The 19622-nt window shown below is 33.1% G+C and overlaps 2 protein-coding genes across 2 annotated transcripts; both read right to left on the minus strand.

The window, feature by feature from the left end:
• Positions 1–2190: 2190 nt before the first annotated feature.
• On the minus strand, positions 2191–6563 carry LOC110619145 (putative disease resistance protein RGA3). Its single transcript, XM_021762403.2, has 2 exons — positions 2856–6563; positions 2191–2459 (listed from the first exon to the last, which is right to left on the minus strand). The coding sequence occupies exon 1, from the start codon at positions 6552–6554 to the stop codon at positions 2877–2879; it is 3678 nt and encodes a 1225-aa protein (XP_021618095.2). The 5' UTR covers positions 6555–6563; the 3' UTR covers positions 2191–2459; positions 2856–2876.
• Positions 6564–14824: 8261 nt separating this feature from the next.
• Positions 14825–18938, minus strand: LOC110619740 (soluble inorganic pyrophosphatase 6, chloroplastic). Its single transcript, XM_021763287.2, has 6 exons — positions 18546–18938; positions 17752–17912; positions 16564–16664; positions 16299–16480; positions 15575–15673; positions 14825–15146 (listed from the first exon to the last, which is right to left on the minus strand). Exons 1-6 carry the CDS (start codon positions 18810–18812, stop codon positions 15054–15056), a joined length of 903 nt encoding a protein of 300 aa, XP_021618979.1. The 5' UTR covers positions 18813–18938; the 3' UTR covers positions 14825–15053.
• Positions 18939–19622: the final 684 nt, after the last annotated feature.

Here is a 19622-nt window from a genome sequence, read left to right on the forward strand (position 1 = left end):
TGATTTTTGGCTCTAATTTATTCTAATTCGTCAGAAATTTCATAAAATTAGAAGACAAAAAGAAAAAAAAAAAAAAAAAAAAAACATTTGCATTTTGCCCATAGAACTTGAATTATTTGGTTAAATTCTAAATTTGCACCTTGAATTGTACAACATGGCCCAAAATATTAAATTTCAATTTTCAGTTCAAATAGTCTATGAGCTGTCTTTAAAATGTCAAATAAGGCAGTTTGTTTGGCATTATTTGAGTTTTTTTATATTATTTGAACTTATCTATATAAATTAGACTTAGACTGTGGAGAGGTTGATAACTGGTATATTTAAATTTATACATATATTTAAATTTATGTTTGACACATCTAAATTATATTTAATATATTTTATTTTTATTTTTGAATTATATTAATAAATATAATTTATTATTTTTATTATTAGAATTTGTATATGATTTTTAAATTTTCTTGTGATTTTTTAATTTTTTATAATTTTTTAATATAATATATTAATTTATAATTAAAAAATATAAAATTGAAAATTACCTATATTTTTAAAATAATTAATAAAAAATTAATGCATATCTATAATAGTATAAAATGTGGAAAATGATATATTTAAATTTATAATACTTTTTTTAATTATATTTTTATTATTAATAAATAATATACATATATATAAAATTAAATTTTAAAATAAAATTTCAAGAAATTCACAAGTGATACGATTAATTCTAAATATTTATAATATATAATGTAAATATATTTATTTTTAAAAATGGAAATTAGGGATTAGGAGAGTAGAATATCTATATTCTTAACTATAAGATGTGAAAAATGATATATTTAAAGAGATTGACAAGTGATATAATTAATCTTAAATATTTATAATTTACCGGGTAAATTTTTTTTTTTAAATGGAAATTAAGAAGTAGAATTTGAGATTTTTAAATTTTATTTAGATATATTAAGTCTGTGTGCAATGTAAATATATTTATAATTTTTTTATATATTTATAATTTATTTTTATATAAAATAATAATCAATGTACATGTAATAAATATAATTTATTATTTTTTTAATTACTATTAATATTTGACCTTTTAATTTTTTACTACTTTTTAATCTAATAAATATAATTTAAATTATATTTATAATAAATATAATTTATTATTTTTTCAATCCCTATTAATATATACTTTTTTTATTTTCTATTATTTTTTAATATAATAAATATAATTTTTGTTATATTTATTATTATAATTTTGATGTTCTATCATTTTTAAATATATTATATTATTAATATAGTAATAAAAATTTTATTTTATTTTATTATTAAAAAAATTTATTGTATTTTTTCATTTTAATAATAAATAAAATATTAAAAATATATTTATAAAAATTAAATAAACACTATATAAAAAAATTTTGAACAATTAAAAAAAATCACTTTTACCATATAGCAAAAATTATATAAAATATATATATATATAAATTTTTTTTATTATATTGTTGTTTATTTATTTGACAATTTTATAAAATTATAATTAATATAATTTAATTATAAATACTATATATATATATATAATTACATAAAATAAATATATATAATCGATTAAAATTATTATAAAAGAAATATTAACCGTGATAAAATATAAAATAATTAAAGAATTAATAGGACTAATTGTATAATATTTTTAAACTAAAATTTTATTCATTTAAATAACTATAAAAATTAAAAAATATAAAAAATTAAAGTATAATAAAAAGTAAAATTGTAATTCTAATACTAAACAATCAAATTATTAAATTTAAATTATTATAATTTATCATATTAATAATTAATAATTTAGTCTCTTTCGCTTTTCAAAAAATAAAACTTTTATTATTTATTCTTTGTAAAATCTATTTGCACACCCTTTATTTCATATATTTTTTCACCCATCTCTATCCTCCATTTTACCATTCAAAAAATTAACATACTTAAAGGATATTGCGACAAAGCATATGATTTTCCTCATCCACTACTACCATTATCACCATTGTCATCCACCACCGCCCGCTATCACCGTTGTCATCTACATCCACCGCTGCTTGTTGGAGCTTAATAAACTTTATTTTTAAAAAATATAATTTCTTGAATAGAATTTATTATTGTATATTAATAATATATAATAATAAATACTAAAACCTTTGATTTGGCCGCAAAGAATACAAATTGAATACTCAAAACTAATACCAGGTGAGTTTTGAAATGGAGGAGCAACGGCAATAGAGGTGCTGGTAACAAGGACAGAAAATTGAACTCCAAATTCATATTCAAAACCACAATCCACTTGAGTCCTTTCAGGTCTGGCTGCAGATTTTGAAGACCATCCAATAATCTTCCTCTAGACTTTTCTACAGTTGTATAGGCTGTTCATTACCAAGCAGTTCATCTACATCTATATCCATGTCTTCTAGGACCAGCCATTGAAAATTTTATGTATTAGAAAAAGCATCTAAGGTCATAGAATTCAATTCAACAGGTATATAAGGTTTACAAGTAAAAAATTTTGAAGCCATAAAAGCAGAAAAACAAGCGAAACAAAAAGCTGAACAACTACCAAGAAGGAAACTTAACAGCACAATAGAGTCCTCGGTATCTTTAACTGGTCATGCAGAAACATGAACAAAAAGAGGATTCAAACAAGAACATAAACTCTTAAAAGTAACTCATTTTTGGTGGAGTTTTACGGGATCAGATGTTTTATTACAGTGGTTACTTAGAAAAACTCATCAGACTATCATAAAACTTGTGTTAAAACCAATGCTGCAACGAACTAAAGCAGAAAAAGTAAATGAGAGTTTTCTTTTTTCAACCTGATATGCATCTATTCTGAACTATTTCTGGAACTCAGGTGACCCAATGTAGAGATGGGGAACATGAGACACACTCCGCCTGACCTTTCTACCTTTCTCTTGCTTGCACCAGCTCTCAAGATTAGGACAACCTTGAATAGACAAGTGCTGGAGTTTACTAAGGTGTTGCAGTCCATCTGGCAAGGAAGTCAAATTTTTGCAATCTGAAATTGCCAGTGATCTTAATGAAGAAAGTTTATCCACCCACTCTGGCAAATCTTTCAGACCATGACAGCTACGAATTTCCAAAGTTTGCAATGTTGTAACATATTGCAGCCCATCTGGCAAAGAATCCAACTTTGGACAACATAGAATGCTCAAGCTCCTGAGGACTGAAAGATTTCTCCATTCATTAGGCAAAGAAGCCAAATTTGGGCAATCTACAATAGTGAGTTGCTCAAGAGTAATGAGATTCAGCAGTCCAGCTGATAAAGAAGTAAGATTAGTACAGTTCTCAATGGAAAAGATTTTTAGGCTGCTTAAGCCTCCAACACTGGCATCTGACAAAGAGATAATATTGCGACATTCATTAATCTCCAAGGACTCCAGAGATTTAAGGTTATGCAATCCTTCTGGCAAAGCTGATAGCTCCTGACATGAGCATATTGTCAATGACTTGAGAGCTGTGAGTTTTTCTAGTTCTGAAGGCAGACAACAGAGACTTCCACATGAGCTGATCTTCAGAGAGGCTAGAAAAGTATTGTTTTCCAGCAACTTTCCTGATAGAACTGTCAATCCAGGGATATTTTCAACCACAAGAACAGAAAGCAAGGATAGATTTTCCATGGAGGTAATTATCGATGGATGGCAATCGTGCAACTCTAGATGTTGTAGTGATGGAAACAATGGTGATGTACTCAGCTCTGGGCATTTGCTCACAATTAGCTTTTCCAGGCAAGGAAATGCTTCTCTTCCATCGCCCTTAGACCATTCTTTCAACTTTGGAAACTTTCTGAGAGTTAATTCCTTCAAAGCTGGGAATGGTCTCTGGGTGCCAATGCTATAGAATTCTCTGGAAATGCACTCAACATTGTCCATGCCTTGCAGGTACAGTAACTTCAGGTAAGGAAGGTGCCCAAGGGTTGGCAAGTTTTCACACCTTTTGCAGTTGATTAAAACCACCACAGTAAGATTTGGAAGTACCCATTGTGGAAATTTGACTCCTGGATACCCTCTGATGAAAAGCTTACCAAGATTTGGGTGTGGCTCAAGGCATTTCAGGATTTCTTCCACATCTATGGATTGAGCATCACCACCATGATTTCCATGCCATAATCCTGATGACTGAAAATTTCTTCCAGTATTCATGCCACTGGAATGTGTTGGCCTTGCAGATTGGATCTTCATGCCTCCGTCATTATCTTCCCAGAATAAGCGAAGCACCTGAATGTAGGTCTTTTCTTTCAAATTTGCAGTTTTTGCCTCTGCTGGGCCTCCGACATTCTCCAAGCATTTGATGTTTAGCTCACCTCGGAGGTTGACAGATCTAAGTTCAGTAATGCTTTCTCCAATTCCCTTGCCGACAATGAATATAGGCAATGTCTGAAGATGAATCAACTTTCCGATTCCAGCTGGCATACATGTCAGTGCTTCACACCCTACTAAAAAAAGGTGTCTTAAATTGATCAACATTTCCATCCTGCTGGGCAGCTTGTGAAGGTGAGAGCAACCTGATAAGTCAACTGTCTGCAAATTACAAAGATCACAGATGGTTTCAGGAAGCATTTGAACAGATGTGTTGGACACATCAAGATATCTCAAACACATCAATTCACAGATTGATTCGTGCAGTTTTTTTATGCCATACCCACTTAAATTTAGCGCTCGTAAGTACTTAAAATTAGTGGGCAAAAAGGAAAGTTCTCCAGAGAAAACTGCAGGAGACATCAAAAGCAGGGTCCGTAGACGTTTTGCATTCAACAAAGCTTGTGGAATTATTGAAGGCCTATGATTGTGAATTATTGATGCATGACGAGCTCGCGCAAGTTTAACTCCATGAACTTTCTCCAGCTTCACAAACTCATTTCCTCCAACATAATGTGCAAGATCATGAATGAGATCATGCATTTTGTACACTTTCCTGTTGCCATGTTTACCAACTTTAACTTCCTGAAAGAAGGACCTCCACAGTAACTCATCAAAATAATAATTTCCTATGTCTTCTAGCTGTCTGTCTCCTTCCTGTGCTAAAATAAAGCCTTCTGCCATCCATAAATGGATTAATTTCTCTTTTTGGAATTCATAGTTTTTCGGAAAAAGTGAACAGTATGCAAAGCAACGTTTAAGATATGCAGGCAAATGGCTGTAACTCAATCTTAATGCAGGCAGAATTTGGCTTTGGCATTCATCCATGTAACAAAGCTCATTCTTTTGCACATCCAACCAGTCCTTCTCCTCTCTTTTGAGACGCATCAGGCTTCCCAAAGTTGTTAGAGCTAATGGCACTCCTCCACATTTCTTGAGGATTTGTTTTCCGATTGACACCAATTTAGGATACTTTTCATTATCTCCCAATGGTAAAGCTCGATCCTTGAACAAAGCCCAGCAAGCATCCTCAGGCAAGCCTGTGAGATAATATGGAGAGATTGTTCCGACCATTGATGCAACTTTGTTACTACGAGTCGTCACTATTACCTTGCTTCCCCCCAGACCACCTCTCAACAAATTTCCAAGCTTCTCCCACTCACATGGATCTTCAATCCATACATCATCCAAAATAAGCAAGAACCTTTTCCCACATAATGAATCCTGCAGTTCAGATTGCAGTATATCCATCTCTGAGAACTTGCATCTTTTCCTGGTTGCTGACTCTACAATAGCTTTAATTATCCTTTTAACATTGAAATCATCAGAGACATAAACCCACAATTTCAAATCAAAGCTACCTATCAACTTATCATCATTGTAAACCAATTGAGCAAGGGTTGTCTTTCCAATCCCACCAATACCAACTATAGGAATAATTGTAACATCCCCTATAATTTTCCCATGGAAAGATGGTGATAGAAGTTCTAAAATCTTCTCTTTATCCTTCCCTCTCCCATAAACTTCTGATTTAATTATAAAGGAGCCTGTGTCTCTATTTTTAGCTGCACTCTCAGACTGCATATTACAAGCTTTTTCTTTCAAATTGAAGTGCAGTCCTTCGCTTATTTTTTTATCCAACACCTTAAGCATCTTTTCAAGATCAGAAGCAATGCGAAAAAGACGCCTTGATGGTTCAAAAGGTAAAAGCAAGCTGCGTACCTGACTCCCAGTGCTGCAGTGACTCTCACAAAGAGTGATTTCTGCAGCAAGCTCATCCAACAAGTCATCTGAATCATAAGCCACATCTTTGAGCTTCAACAGCCAAGCTTTCACAGCTTTGTCAGTCACTTGCCGCTCTTCTGCATCTTCAAGAATGGCTTGAATTATAGGCAATGACTGCTGTAGCTTCTCTAAGTTATGCTTCAGATTGCAGAGTTCACGAAGCTTTCCAAGAACTGGAGAAGCTAGTCTGTCAAAAACAACTTGCAAAATTGGGGATATGGCTATCTCTGCCATTTTTGTATTCTTTGCCGAAAAAAATGTAGATAAACAAGGATTTTCTTGATGGGTTCTTCTGATGACACACAAAGTATTACGAGGATATAATACAATTAAGGAAATAATGTTTATCATAGAAAATATAGCCACATTCTTGTTCTATAAACATAAACAATTATTTATTTATTTATTATTATTTTCTTTTTGGGTATGCTTATTCTACAGTTTCCACGAAATTTCTTGCAGCCCTTGTTAAAGAAAACCGAGAAAGGAAAGTGGAAAGAGGAGGAAATGAGAGTGAAAGTACTCTTTTTATGATGTGGTTAAATATTCATAGGTTAAATTATATCACAGAAAGAGAAGGGAAGCCATTAGGGCCCTAATTGAATCAAAGTTTTGATAAACTCGTACTGAGTTATAAAATAAATTTAAAAATTTGAGTTTGGACTCAGAGCTAGATTTGATCATCATTTATAAATTTGAATTCTATTTATAAAACAAATATTAAAATTGAGTTCTGTTTCAACTCTATTAGTAATAAACTCATTTATCACGTTGACGAGTCAACTCAAATTTAATTAAAAAATTTAAATTTAAACTCATTTAGACTCGAATTTAAGTTCGATTATATTATAAACAACCTCAATATAATTTAAATTCATTTGAATTAAAATAAAATTTAAATTATAAAGAATTTTAAATTAAATATTTTTATTTAATTGAAATCTCTCAAAGTCAAAACTAATAAAAAAGAATGTAGAAGATTGTTTTTTTATAGAAAAGTCACAATTCCCAATATCCCTTCAACTTTCAATGTGAGATTGGTGTTGGCGAACTCATGAATTTATTCGCGAGTCTGTTCATGAATTTATTCGCGAGTCTGTTCAGGAACTTGAGTTTGTTCGCGAGCTCAAACTCGGCTCATTTATTAAACGAATCTCAAAAGTGAGTTTTAGAAAACTAGTCGAGTCCGATTGAACTTTTATCGAATCGAGGTTCGTTTACGCTCCTAAAAACTATCGTGATTTTGCATCGGCGATCCGGACTTCAATCTTGATTTTCCTTTTTTTCGGTCATCCAGATATAGTGTTTCTGTATTTTATAAATTTTTATTTTAGTCTTTTCAAATTTGAGATTTGAGTTTTTTCCTGTGTTGTTAGGTTTTCTTGTGTTTTTCTTGGTGTGAATGGTTGTAATTCTTGATTTTCTTTCTTTTCATTTGATAGTTGGCATTTCGACTATTTCTATTTAATAGAATTTGTAGCTAATCGCTGGATGATTAAGGGCTGTTTCTGGTGAAAATTTTCATTGTCGGCTCAATAGAAATTTCATTGGATGCGAGTGGCTTTGGAGATTCCATGTTTAGGCCATGGTTCGTCTGACTTCTCCTAGACCGTAGAGAGTTCAGCCCCTGAGTGTCTCCATAGCTTTATTGAATTGTGTTTCTCCTTAGACTTTACTGATGCTCTCTTCGCTCGTCCGGTGTTTTTGATTTTAAGTCGGTTAAGTCATATTTTGTTCGGTTGTTGAGTATGAGCTGAACTGTGTTATGAGATGTTTGGAATTATTTTTTTTAGATTAAATTTTAAATCCTCTCATGTAAATTTTTATCCATTTAAATTATGAAATGCAATATAAGCGGTTGCATATAAAAAATAAAAAAAATAGAGAACATCCCTTTGGAATCCCCTGACAAGGGACATGTTCTGTGCTCCTACTTCATTGGACCTCGGATATCTCCGAGGTGCCGCCTCTCCCTTGTCTCAAGAGAAGACCGTAAACATAAAGATCAAGAAGAATACTTTCTTTTTCTTTCTTTCCAAAGCTTTCCCTCTCCGTCTTGATGCTGACACAGAGACGAAACGATAAAATGAATCCTGAAATTTCTTCGCACTCAGCACTTAGAGACAATCCTGTTTTGTCGACTTTCATAATTTTAATTCCAATTGTTTTAAAAAAATCGGAAGTTTGCCTAATATGTGTATCTTAATTTTAATTTTTTAATTTTAATTTAATTAATTTAATATTTACATTTTAATATAATTTTAATTAGTACTTATAAATTTAGTCTGGTGATAATTTAATTTGAGTAAATCTCTCAAATTCTACTCTCTCAACTTTTTAATTTTTATTTAAAATAAAATTTTAATTAATTTTAAAAATTTTAAATTTAAAAATTTATGTGACAATTTAATTACTTGGCATATCAGCTTTATTGTTATAATTATTTTTAAATTTAATATATTTACAAAGTTTATAGAGAGAATAATGTTGGGTGTAATGCGTACTCCGAGGCTTAGTCTGGTGGAAAGTCCATCCTTGTACCTTTGTGAGGTCAAAGGTTCTCGACTCCCCACCCCTATTGAAAAAAAAAAAGTTGGGTGTAATGCAGACCTAATTAGAATGCAGGATCAAAAGAAACCCAGTAATGAAACCCTAGACAAGTTGGGTGTAATGCAGACCTAATTAGAATGCAGGATCAAAAGAAACCCAGTAATGAAACCCTAGACCCGAGACCCGGTGGCAGATCCAACAAAAGCTTCCAAATGCGCCACTTCACCGCGTAGCTGGTTCCGGCCACCATTGTAAAGGCTTGATTTTCTCCAAAAGCGACTACTACCGTCCATACCAGTTCAATGGAGAATCACCAGCAACCAGGACGTGGAGACTACCGAATTATGGCGGTTGCAACAATCTTCCACAACCATCATATTATTTCATCGATTTATTCTGTAATTCAACAAAAATAGTATTATTTTTTAAAAAGAATTATTATTTAGTTTTAATAGAAAATTTTACTAATTAATTTTTTAATTTTAAAAAATATATTAAAATGTTTCTGAAATATTAAAAAATTTATTAATTAATTTTTTATTAATTTTAATTATTGAGAAAAACTTAAAATAAAAATTAATTAATTTAATTTTTATAAATTAAAGGATCTACTAATAAATTGTATTTATATTATGAAGACTAAATAATAAAATTCACACAATCCTGATTAGTAAATTCTTTTAATATTTGGTAACGTTGCAACGAGTTTTTTAAATTAATTTATTAATTAATGAGTTTCATAATTATATTTTGAATTTTTACATGAGTGTTATATAAGTTTATGATAATATAGCTGGATTAATTAATTTAAATTCCTGTAAATTTAAAATTCTTAAGTTCTTAAATTCTATCGGGTTAGATACTTTAAATTTATATAAACTTAAAAATTATTGTTGTAATCTATCAAGAATATTTTATTTATTTTATATAAATATGTAAATAAATAAATCATATGTTTTATTGCCATTGTATTTTTAACTTAACTTATATATTTTATAATTAAATTAAATTTTAGTAATTATTTGATGTGGCTAAAAATAAAATGATAACGTAGCGGAAACAGAGTTATACTGTAATTGGCTAAACCATAAAGAAGAGAATGTGAGGTATGGTGGATGCCCATGGTAGTTAAATGCCACTCGAATTCAAAACTAGTTGGTTCTCCCCGAAACACGTTAAGGCGCAGCAGTTGACTGGACATCTAGGAGTAAAGTACTGTTTTGATGCAGGCCGCGAGAGCGGTATCAAATCGAGGCAAACTCTGAATACTATATATGACCTCAAAATAACAGGAGTCAAGGTCGGCCAGTGAGACAATGGGAGATAAGATTTATCATCCAGAGTGAAACAGTCTGAATCACCGACTAAGACCCCTAAAACTCAAATCAATATATTGAAAAAAAGGAGAGAATGCAATGAACTGTATAGAACTTGAGTAGTGTTTTTGAATAGCGCATATTTGCCTATATAATTGTTTTTCTTTTATACTGTAAGAAAGTGAGTATAAATATAATATTTTTTTATAATCCAGCAATGATGTGGCTGGCTTATTGATAAAGAATTTTCACCGGCTAATTGATTGAGAATCCCATAATCGAAGGCGTGAAGGGGATCAGTTAGATTGTAATTGTTAAGGCTAATTTTCTTATGAAGCCTCGCCCTAAAGTTATGAGGGTTAGTCTTATCTGACTTGAGGCTGACCTGTCCTAAAGCACCCGAGTCTCCTTTTCTCTTTAGGTTCGGGCACTAGGGGTGAGCATTCGGTCAGTTTGGTTCAAAACCGAACCGAACTGAATAAACCGAAAATCAAAATTTTAGTGTTTATGAAAATCGAACCGAACCGATTTTGGTCAGAAATCGAATCGAACTGAACCGATCTGATTCGGTTCGATTCGATTCGGTTTGATCGGTTTCAATTTTTAATAATTTTTTATTTTTTACACTTTATTTTTAATATTTTAAAATTTAATTAAAATATTTTAATCTTAATATGATTTAATTTCTCTATATTATTGAAAAAACATATTATTATTACTAATCGGTTCGGTTCAGTTTTTTTCTGATCAAAACCGAACCGAACCAAAATAACTGAAATTTTTGAAATTAAAAACCGAACCGAACTGAAATATATAAAAAACCAAACTAAATTTTCAAATCGGTTCGGTTCGGTCGGTTTTTTCGGTTTGAACCGAATACTGCTCACCCCTATCGGGCACTATAGTCGTCTGAGCCTTCCTTTCTACTAGTGGGACCGCGTATTGGTTTATCAAATCCTTGCCATGTGGCATCTTATGGTGACAACTCACTACCTATTTTGAGCGAATCCCATGTAGCATAAGAGGTCCCCCCATTGGTCTTCAATTTTTTAAACTTGAAGGTGACAAATGTCTTTAGGATCTTGGTCATTTGGCTTGTTTGTCTAGGCTAAGCGCATGATGTCCTTGCTTTTCTTCTTGCTTGTATGGCCAATCAATTAGGTTTAAGATCTTGTCTTGGTAAAAATTGATCCGAGTGATATAATAATACCTTGATAAGTTTCCGGGTATTTTTTAGTCCTTGTGAGCTCCCAGGCCTTTTATAGCCTTATCATGCTTCTGGGCTTTCTTTAGTCCTGACGAGCTTTCGGGCATTAAATACCTTTATGAGTTTCCAGATATTTTTCTAACCCTAGCGTGCTTTCGAGTTTTCTCTAACCTTGACGAGCTTTCAGGAATCAAATGCATTTGCGAGCTTCTGAGCATTTTTCAGCCCTAGCGTGGCTTTCTCTAGCCCTGACGAGCTTTTGGCATCAAATGCCTTTATGAGTTTTCAGGTATTTTTCTAACCCTTATGAGCTCCTTGGCTTGGCATGGCTTTCTCTAGCCCTGATAAGCTTTCTGGCATCAAATGCCTTTATAAGCTTCCCGGCATTTTTCTAACCCTTATGAACTCCTTGACCTTTTCTAGCCTTTATGGGCATTTTTCTAGCCCTGATCCTAACCCTGACATGCCTCCGAGCTTTTGAGCATCAAATGCGTTTGCAAGCTTTTGGGCATTTTTCTAACCTTGTCGAACTTCTTGGCCTTTTACAGCCTTGACGAGCTTTTGGTCATTTTTTCTCCTTGCAAAAAGTTTTAGATTTCCATGAGTGATTGTATCAATGACACATGCATGTAATTCTCTCTGTGAGATGGGACTAACACTCAGTCTTCTAGCCTAACATATACTCGCCTTGCAATCTGGTATAAAAATGCTTTATTGTGCGAGACCCATGTCCGGATAGCCTTGTGGCCTTTTATGAATTTATTTCCGCAAACTCATGCCTGATTATAATGCGGGATCCATGCCTGGATGGCCTAGCAATTGTCTTATGACCTTTTATAAATTTATTTTCACAAACCAACGCTCGGATTATAATGCGAGATCTATGCCCGGATAGTCTGGCAATTGCCAGATGGCCTTTTATGAATTTGTTTTCACGAACCAACGTCCGGATTATAATGCGAGACCCATGCTCAGATTATCTATGGGACCTATATCCGGATGGCTTGACAATTACCTTACGGCCTTTGTTCTTGTCTCCATACTTTCATCCATCCAATCGATTCTAATTTTCCTATAAAAAAGAAGCTTGAAGAATGTATCTTGATTTTATAATATTACCATAAATCATAAATATTTATTTAATGATAAAATAAAAGATTCGATTGTCTGATCTGATCAATTTCAAAACTTAGAGTTTGACCCATAAGCTAGACATCTGTGACATTCCCCTTATTGTCATCACTAGTAACACTCGGTCCTCCTGCAATCACATGAATAATCCCACAAGTTCACTGTCATGAGTGGTTTCGAGAATTGTTACCTCGAGCTTGGACCTCCTATTTTTTCTACTCTCTCTAATGAATTTTCAAAGTGTATTGTATCTCTTAATTTCGTCTTTCAGATGCTGACACTCCTCCGTTTGTATATCAGTAGTCCTCATGAAAACAGTGATACTTGATCCTATCTCATTTTTTTTAGCTTTCTTAGGGTTGAGTTTGAGAGGCCACCTTACCTTCTCATCGTTTTTCCTAATCCACATTAGAATTGTGTTCGTGAGTCAATTAATGGGATGTAATTCTTATACTTACTTTGGTCATCCCTTCCTTGGGAGACTGGATAACTTTTGTGTTTTTCCCTCTATCCTTGCTTCTCCAATTGTTAGTCTTATTTTTTGCTCGTTCTTTTGTCCTCTTTTTGTCCTTCCTGGTACCTTGGAGCAGCCCGTACTAGCTTCCAACCGTCGTCCTTTGGAGCATCGTCTAATAATTCCTCTTTTTTGAACTTGTCCTTTCCTTTGGACCGCATTTGGATTGTCTCTGTCCAAGGCATTGAGGTATCAACAGTGACTTCCTCCCTTTCTCTGGGACCCATGAACGATGCTTCTTCCTGAGCTTGTATTGCTCGAAAATAACCTGCAACCTTCTAACGTACTGGAGTATTTGCTCAATACTCAGGTTATTGGGACCTACCTTGTTGACAATAGGGAGTGTGTTTTGTCCACTACCAAGAGTGAAAGAAATGATAACATCCTTATTGATAGCAACCATAACAGCAACCCGTGAATTGTCAGTCATTTCTAAAGATAAAAGAGAGATTTTTTTTTTTTAGAGAAAATGGATAAGAGACCAGTTTTAATCCAAATAAGTAGAGAAAATCCAATGGAGCTGCCAGCAGCGGAACCAAATGATATCGCTGAAAATAAAATAATGACGTAGCAAGAACGGAGCTGTGTTGTGATTGGCTAAACCTGCAAGGAAGAGAATGTGAGGTGATAGTGGTGAGTACCCACGGCAGCCACTCCGACGCTCAAGTCAGTATACTAAAGAATGGAGAGAATGCAACGAACTGCATAGAACCTTAGTATTTTTGAATATCATTCATTTGCCTATGTGATCATTCTCCTTTTATACTATAAGGAAGTGGATATAAATATAGTATTTTCTGCTAATCTGGCAATTTTGTGGCTGATTCATTAGTAAAGAATTTTCACCGGCTAATTGGTCGAAAATCCTGTAATCGAAACCGTGAAGGGGATCTGTTAGATTATAGTTGTTAATAATAATTTCCTTATGGAGCCTCGCCTTGAAGTTATGAGGGCGAGTCTTATCCGATCTGAGGCCGACCTGTTTTGAAGCACCCGAATCTCCTTTTTTCTTTGGATCCAGATACCATGGTAGTTTGGGTTTTTCTTTTTATGGGTGGGATTGCATATTGATTTATTAGATTTTTACCACGTGACTTCCAATTTTACGGTGACAGCTCACCATCTACTTTGGACCATGTAGCATCATCATTTAATATAATAACTATTATCTAAACAAAACATATTTTGCAAAGACATTAAAAATATAATTTAAATTTTGCAGAAAAATTAGAAAAACAATTTAAGCATTATTAAATTTAATATTATTTTTAAACAACATAATTCTAGATTAGGTAAAAAAAATAAGTATGTTTTAAATAAAAATCAGTACATCAAAACAATGAAGACGGATTCACACAATATTATTATTAAAATTAGTGTCATTCAAATAAAAATACAATCAAATTCATTACCCATTGGTTAGAAAAAGAAATCCTAAAAATTAGTCAAATCAAATCAACTCCTTCAACTCCAACTTCTTCCATTGGGGTTAAGTTCTCTGCGCTGAAATGGGTCCAACAAGACAATACCATCTTCAAAGGAAGTTATAAAGGGAAGGGATAATCAATGGTAGATGCATCTTTGCCTGCTGGTGATTCTGCTACAGAGAAGAGATTTGAAGAAGCCCTTGAACACAGCTGCTGGTCCTAGGGATGCTTTTTAAACTTCCTTTCTTTCTCTCTCTCTCTCAAAAAATTAAAAAAAAAAATCATACACTGTAGTATAGTTTTGTTTGGGATTGGTAGGGCTTGAGGGCTAATTTGTGTAAAAATCACTTTACTGATCATGAAGTACAAGTTCATATGGTGGTGTATGTGTATGATGTATGATATCATATGAAAGAATCTAATCAATGAAATCAGAGTTTTAGTTTTTCTGCTTCAGTTCTTCTTATCCTAAAAAGGGAAGAAGAAACGCAATAGAATTAACCTCAAAATGTAAACAGTGGTTTGACATGTGGAGTACAAGCAAACTTCACAGCATCAATGGATTATTCATGATAATTTAAATAAAAAAAAATGTTTGGATATCAACATTGAAGACTACAGAGAGACTGGCTTTCCAGAAGGCAAAACTCTGGTAAGTAGAAACTACTGCTTCCAGCTCCAACTCTACTTTAAGGTTTAAGCAATTTATAGAAGTGAGAGCTCTCCAGCAGGAATTGATCTCTTCACTAGCTTTGCCCAAGATTCGTTTGTTTCAGTGATAACCTTCAAAGCATAGTCCTGCTCATCACACAGAAATTGTAGATCAAAGAAGAAAATTGATTATGATAAGATAAAAAGTTAGCCTAGAGGAAGATCATCACTTTCTATTTTTAAAGAATATGGCATTCATTTGGTTCCTCAGTTTGTATAGGATGAGCACGTGCAAAATGAAATTAACACAGAAGTTCTCATATCAAAACAAAGCATACATGTATGCCTAAAAGAATCTCACAGCATGTCTATCCCACATTATTTAAATTAAAAGAGAAAACCCCTTTTTTTTTATTGGGTCCAGGTAGAGACCAAAGGTTTTGAGCAACCAATCCAGCAAAATAACTCAAAAGATAAAGAAGTATCGAAAAAAAAAAGAGAAAAAAAAATCACAAGTGTTATAAACGTTTCGAAATGGTAGAGAAGTAAATTATGGAAAAAAAAATATATATTACCTTGTTTGCTGCCTTGTTGCCAAGACCAAACTTGTTGGCAGGCTTACCATCAGGGATCTTGTAGTCCCTGAACCAGTCCCTGATTGCAGTGAGGGTGCCCTAGTGAACAAAACAGCAGGTTAGTTCTCAAAATTCTATTATGTGGTAAGGAATCGATTATGTTGTTTACAATAACAGTATCAGTATATCAATTTCAAAAAATCAGCTAGTGCCTTGGCACCATATTTGTTAGTCAACTCAAAAGTCCAAAGCATAAAATCCAAATTGAAGTAATCTTAGCAAATAGTGGCCTGGGCATAAAGCATACCATAGTCAATACAAAGTCATCAAAATCGCACGTTAATCTATGACCACCACTGTCAACAAAACTCGACCTCTCCAACTAAACATAACAATTGTTCTCACATATCCGTCCACTTCCTTATCATCACTTGCTAGCTTTATGCCAGTAACTAATTATTGTTTGTGTGAGCTTGACATAGACCCTCTATTTTGTAAACAGTCTATACTTGAACCAAAATATCCTTCAAACCATGGCTCTTGGGAAGCCACTTTGCACCCTGCTAAACTGAATGTATTAGCTGAATTAACAAAGTATTATAGATAATCATTTCCCATTATATAGAACCTTTTCTTTCTGGTCATTTTGGTAGCAAATGGGACAACAACAGTTGGCTAGATTATGGATTTTACAAATTACAATATCAAAGAGAAGGCCGCTTACTGGGAAATGTTTCTCTACATCATCCGCATCATTTACAAGAGAAGCTCGTGGATCATCCAATGAGATGGCAACAATTTTCCAGTCAAGTTCACCCTCATCAATCATGGCTAGAGCTGCCAAGGGCTTGACCTTCAGAATTTCACCAATCTTTCCCCGTCTTTCACCAATCTCAACAACATCAACTAAACATTAAGAAAACAATGTTACTAAATTAAAATGTTAATGCATAGAAAAGCAGAGGCCGAAACAAATTGTGGTGATATACCTGGATCATTATCACCGAATGCCCCTTCTACTTCATGGTTTGCAAAAGATGGGTCTTCCCATGTTTGTGGAAGCAATCCATAGTTCCAGTTTATGTTATAGCTGAAGCAAAGGAATAAGTGATCACCACATCACAGAGTATACAAATAATGAGAAAAGTGCAAGAGAAAACTAAATTTCTAGGTATGGGATTGCTTATGTGGAATGCATCAGTAAAAAGTTCTATAACTAGAAGTACAATATTACTCTAAGATGGCAGCAAAATCAATACACATTTCTTTATGAGGTCAAAGAAGGAGCAAAGGGGATCACTCAGGAGTCTTCCTCAAGTATTGTATAGCCAGAACAGTCACTCTCGTATCTGCATTATACTCGATTTTGATTGTGATCATATGTATGGTGATGATTGAGCATGCAAAGGTTAGATGATAAAGTCCCTGAAGGATGGTGGATGGACAGTGTAAGCTAAGATAATAAAAAAATGTTTCTGGCGTTATGAAGAGCAAAGTCTAGCTCTTGTTGATGTGAACAGGAAATGGGAACTCAAGCTTGTGAATTTTGGACAATGAAATTAAGATTTTGGGAATAAACAAGGTACAACCACAAGCCCAATGCACAACTTCAGGAGGAACATGTAGATTGAGGGAATAAACATCAGGTGAAAGATATAAGCATCAGGAAAGCTTATAAACATCAGGTGAAAGATATATGCATCAGTAAAGCTTTCCACATTATTGAGTGAGGGAATTTCCCAGGTTTCATGATAGATTAATTGGACACCCAGGGGCTTGCAATATGACACAGATTCAAGAATTTTACCAGCGTAATCAGTGTGATTATGCATGGATCTAAATAAAGAAAAAAATTTTATCGTATCCAGATTCAAGAGCAAGATGGAACAATTATGTACTTCATCCAATACCATATGGGAACACATGCATGATTCACCATTCAATAACTCACAAGTAACAAGATAGACAAAACCAAAGATATTCCTAGCATCCTTAATGTGGAAGGTCACCATTGTACATTCTCAAGCGCAAACCACTCTGACTAATTTGGCCAATTTCACACTCAAACAACAGCAAACCTGGCAGTTCGTTCCATAATTGCGATTTCTCAAAACCAATAGAAGCATCGTTTTGGAACTAATAAACAAAGTACAAGAAAAAAGAGGAGGAGATCTTACGGGTAGTATCTAAGTTTTCCCTTTTTTGTGTCCTGCTTGATGGGAGTGAATTGCTCATCAGTGGCAACCTCCATCTTCGCACTTGTATCTTTGGGGATTTCAACAACAAAATTGAAAACACCGTCACCCAAGTGCAATGGTATGTCATGCCAAGGAGAAACCTGCATGGCAAACAATAATACATCTCAGGAAGCAGATAAAACTGATGCAATGGACAAAACTGTTTCTGCTTCAAAAAACCAATGACAGCAAGAAAAAGGAAAAACTTATATACTATCCGTGCAGTAGCGTAAATGGATCACATGCACATAAACAAATAAAATTTGACAAAAACAAAAAGTTGAAAAACATGAAAGGGAAGCGCTTTAAACCATTGAAGAAATCCAAGTCATATATTATCCTCCTATAAAGATAACTTGGACCCAAACTCATGTCAGGGATAAACTATTGTAAAATCCTTCTTTTGTATTGCATTTTTTTCAAAGAATTTCTTCAATTCGCTAAAGAAATTGCCAAAAAGATTTGAAATTTACCAAAACCGAACTTAAAAAATCGTATATTCCATTATTTTTATCGGGAAACAAACAGAAATTTGATGGAAATTAAGAGAATTTCAATCAAAGACCCAAAACAGGGACAACAACTAAAAAACAAATTATATGCACTCATCAACTCAATTTTAACAGAAAAAACGAAACTACAATAAAAAGGTATCCGATAGTCCAAGATTCAGCCATTTCAATTTCTTTCACTTCTCACATTTACTAAAAAACAAAGCAGTTTATGAAAAACACCTTTTTCCCAGAGTTATCAAGGAAGAAGACACGGTAATCGAGCGTCTCAGGCTGACCTGCCTCCTTGATCTGAACGTCAGGCTTATGTAAAGCGGTACAAGTGAAAAGCGATCTCTTGGAAGAGGAGAAAGCCAGTTGCCTTTCCCCATTAAAGCAGAATCCGGTGAAGTGAAGCCTTTGGTTCAAAGAGAATGTTCTTTTGAGAAGAAGGCAAGATGTGGCGACGTTGGTCGCAGCAGTCACTGCCATCACTCTGGCGGCCGCCATTTGAAGTCGGCAAGATGAGGCAAAGGGAAGCGGAGAGTTGGAGATAGTGATTTGCTCTGTGGTCTCTGATAGTCTGTGACAATTTTTTTTCAAGCTTTGAACCACAGAATTGAAGCAGGAACATGTGGCTTGGTCCTGATAGGCTGCGTCGTCGTTTCTTTTATTATTAATTAATTAATTAATTAATGTCATTATTAATAAAATTTAACGAGATTATTTTTTTAATCAAAATTTCAAATTATAAATATATTTTTAAAAATACACAGACTCAGTAATTAATTTACGTCTCTTGAAAAAAAAAATCAATTAATTTTCTGTCGTCCAATGAGTAAATAGCAACTTTGTCTTTATTTTAAAGAAGAAAGAGTGAATAATTTCTTAAACTTTATGGAGAGTAATCTTTTTCATTAATTTTAATATAAAAATTAATTGCTTTGTATTATATTATAAAATAATTTCTTTATTTCTATATATTTTATAGTGGGGACCACTGGTCTTTTGTCTTCGTGGAATGGATCTGCCCGGAATCTTCTGTCAAATGCGCCATGCGAGAGTTCAGCTCATGATTGTTTTCTTTCGAGATAATGGAATTTGTTAATTTAAAATAAAAAATATAAATAATTAATAATTAATTTTTAAAAATATATTATAATATCTTAAAATTTTTTTAAAATTTATAAATTAATTACTCTATTAATTTTAATCATACTTATATTTATTTAAAATATTTAACTTAATTATTAAATACATTTTACAACTTATAAATATCTAAATAACTGAATATAAATATTTACTAAACACACGATATGC

The sequence above is a fragment of the Manihot esculenta genome, chromosome 7 (assembly GCF_001659605.2).
Source record: "Manihot esculenta cultivar AM560-2 chromosome 7, M.esculenta_v8, whole genome shotgun sequence".
NCBI classification, from domain to species: domain Eukaryota; kingdom Viridiplantae; phylum Streptophyta; class Magnoliopsida; order Malpighiales; family Euphorbiaceae; genus Manihot; species Manihot esculenta.

Excerpts from the sequence above, each read along its gene's own strand:
- LOC110619145 (XM_021762403.2), bottom strand. The coding sequence starts at position 6,554 with ATGATAAACATTATTTCCTTAATTGTATTATATCCTCGTAATACTTTG.
- LOC110619740 (XM_021763287.2), bottom strand. The coding sequence starts at position 18,812 with ATGGCGGCCGCCAGAGTGATGGCAGTGACTGCTGCGACCAACGTCGCC. Across the intron at positions 17,913-18,545 it reads TTGATAACTCTGGGAAAAAG|GTTTCTCCTTGGCATGACAT; the intron begins GTGTTTTTCATA and ends TTTGCCATGCAG. Across the intron at positions 16,481-16,563 it reads ATTCGGTGATAATGATCCAG|TTGATGTTGTTGAGATTGGT; the intron begins GTATATCACCAC and ends CTTAATGTTTAG.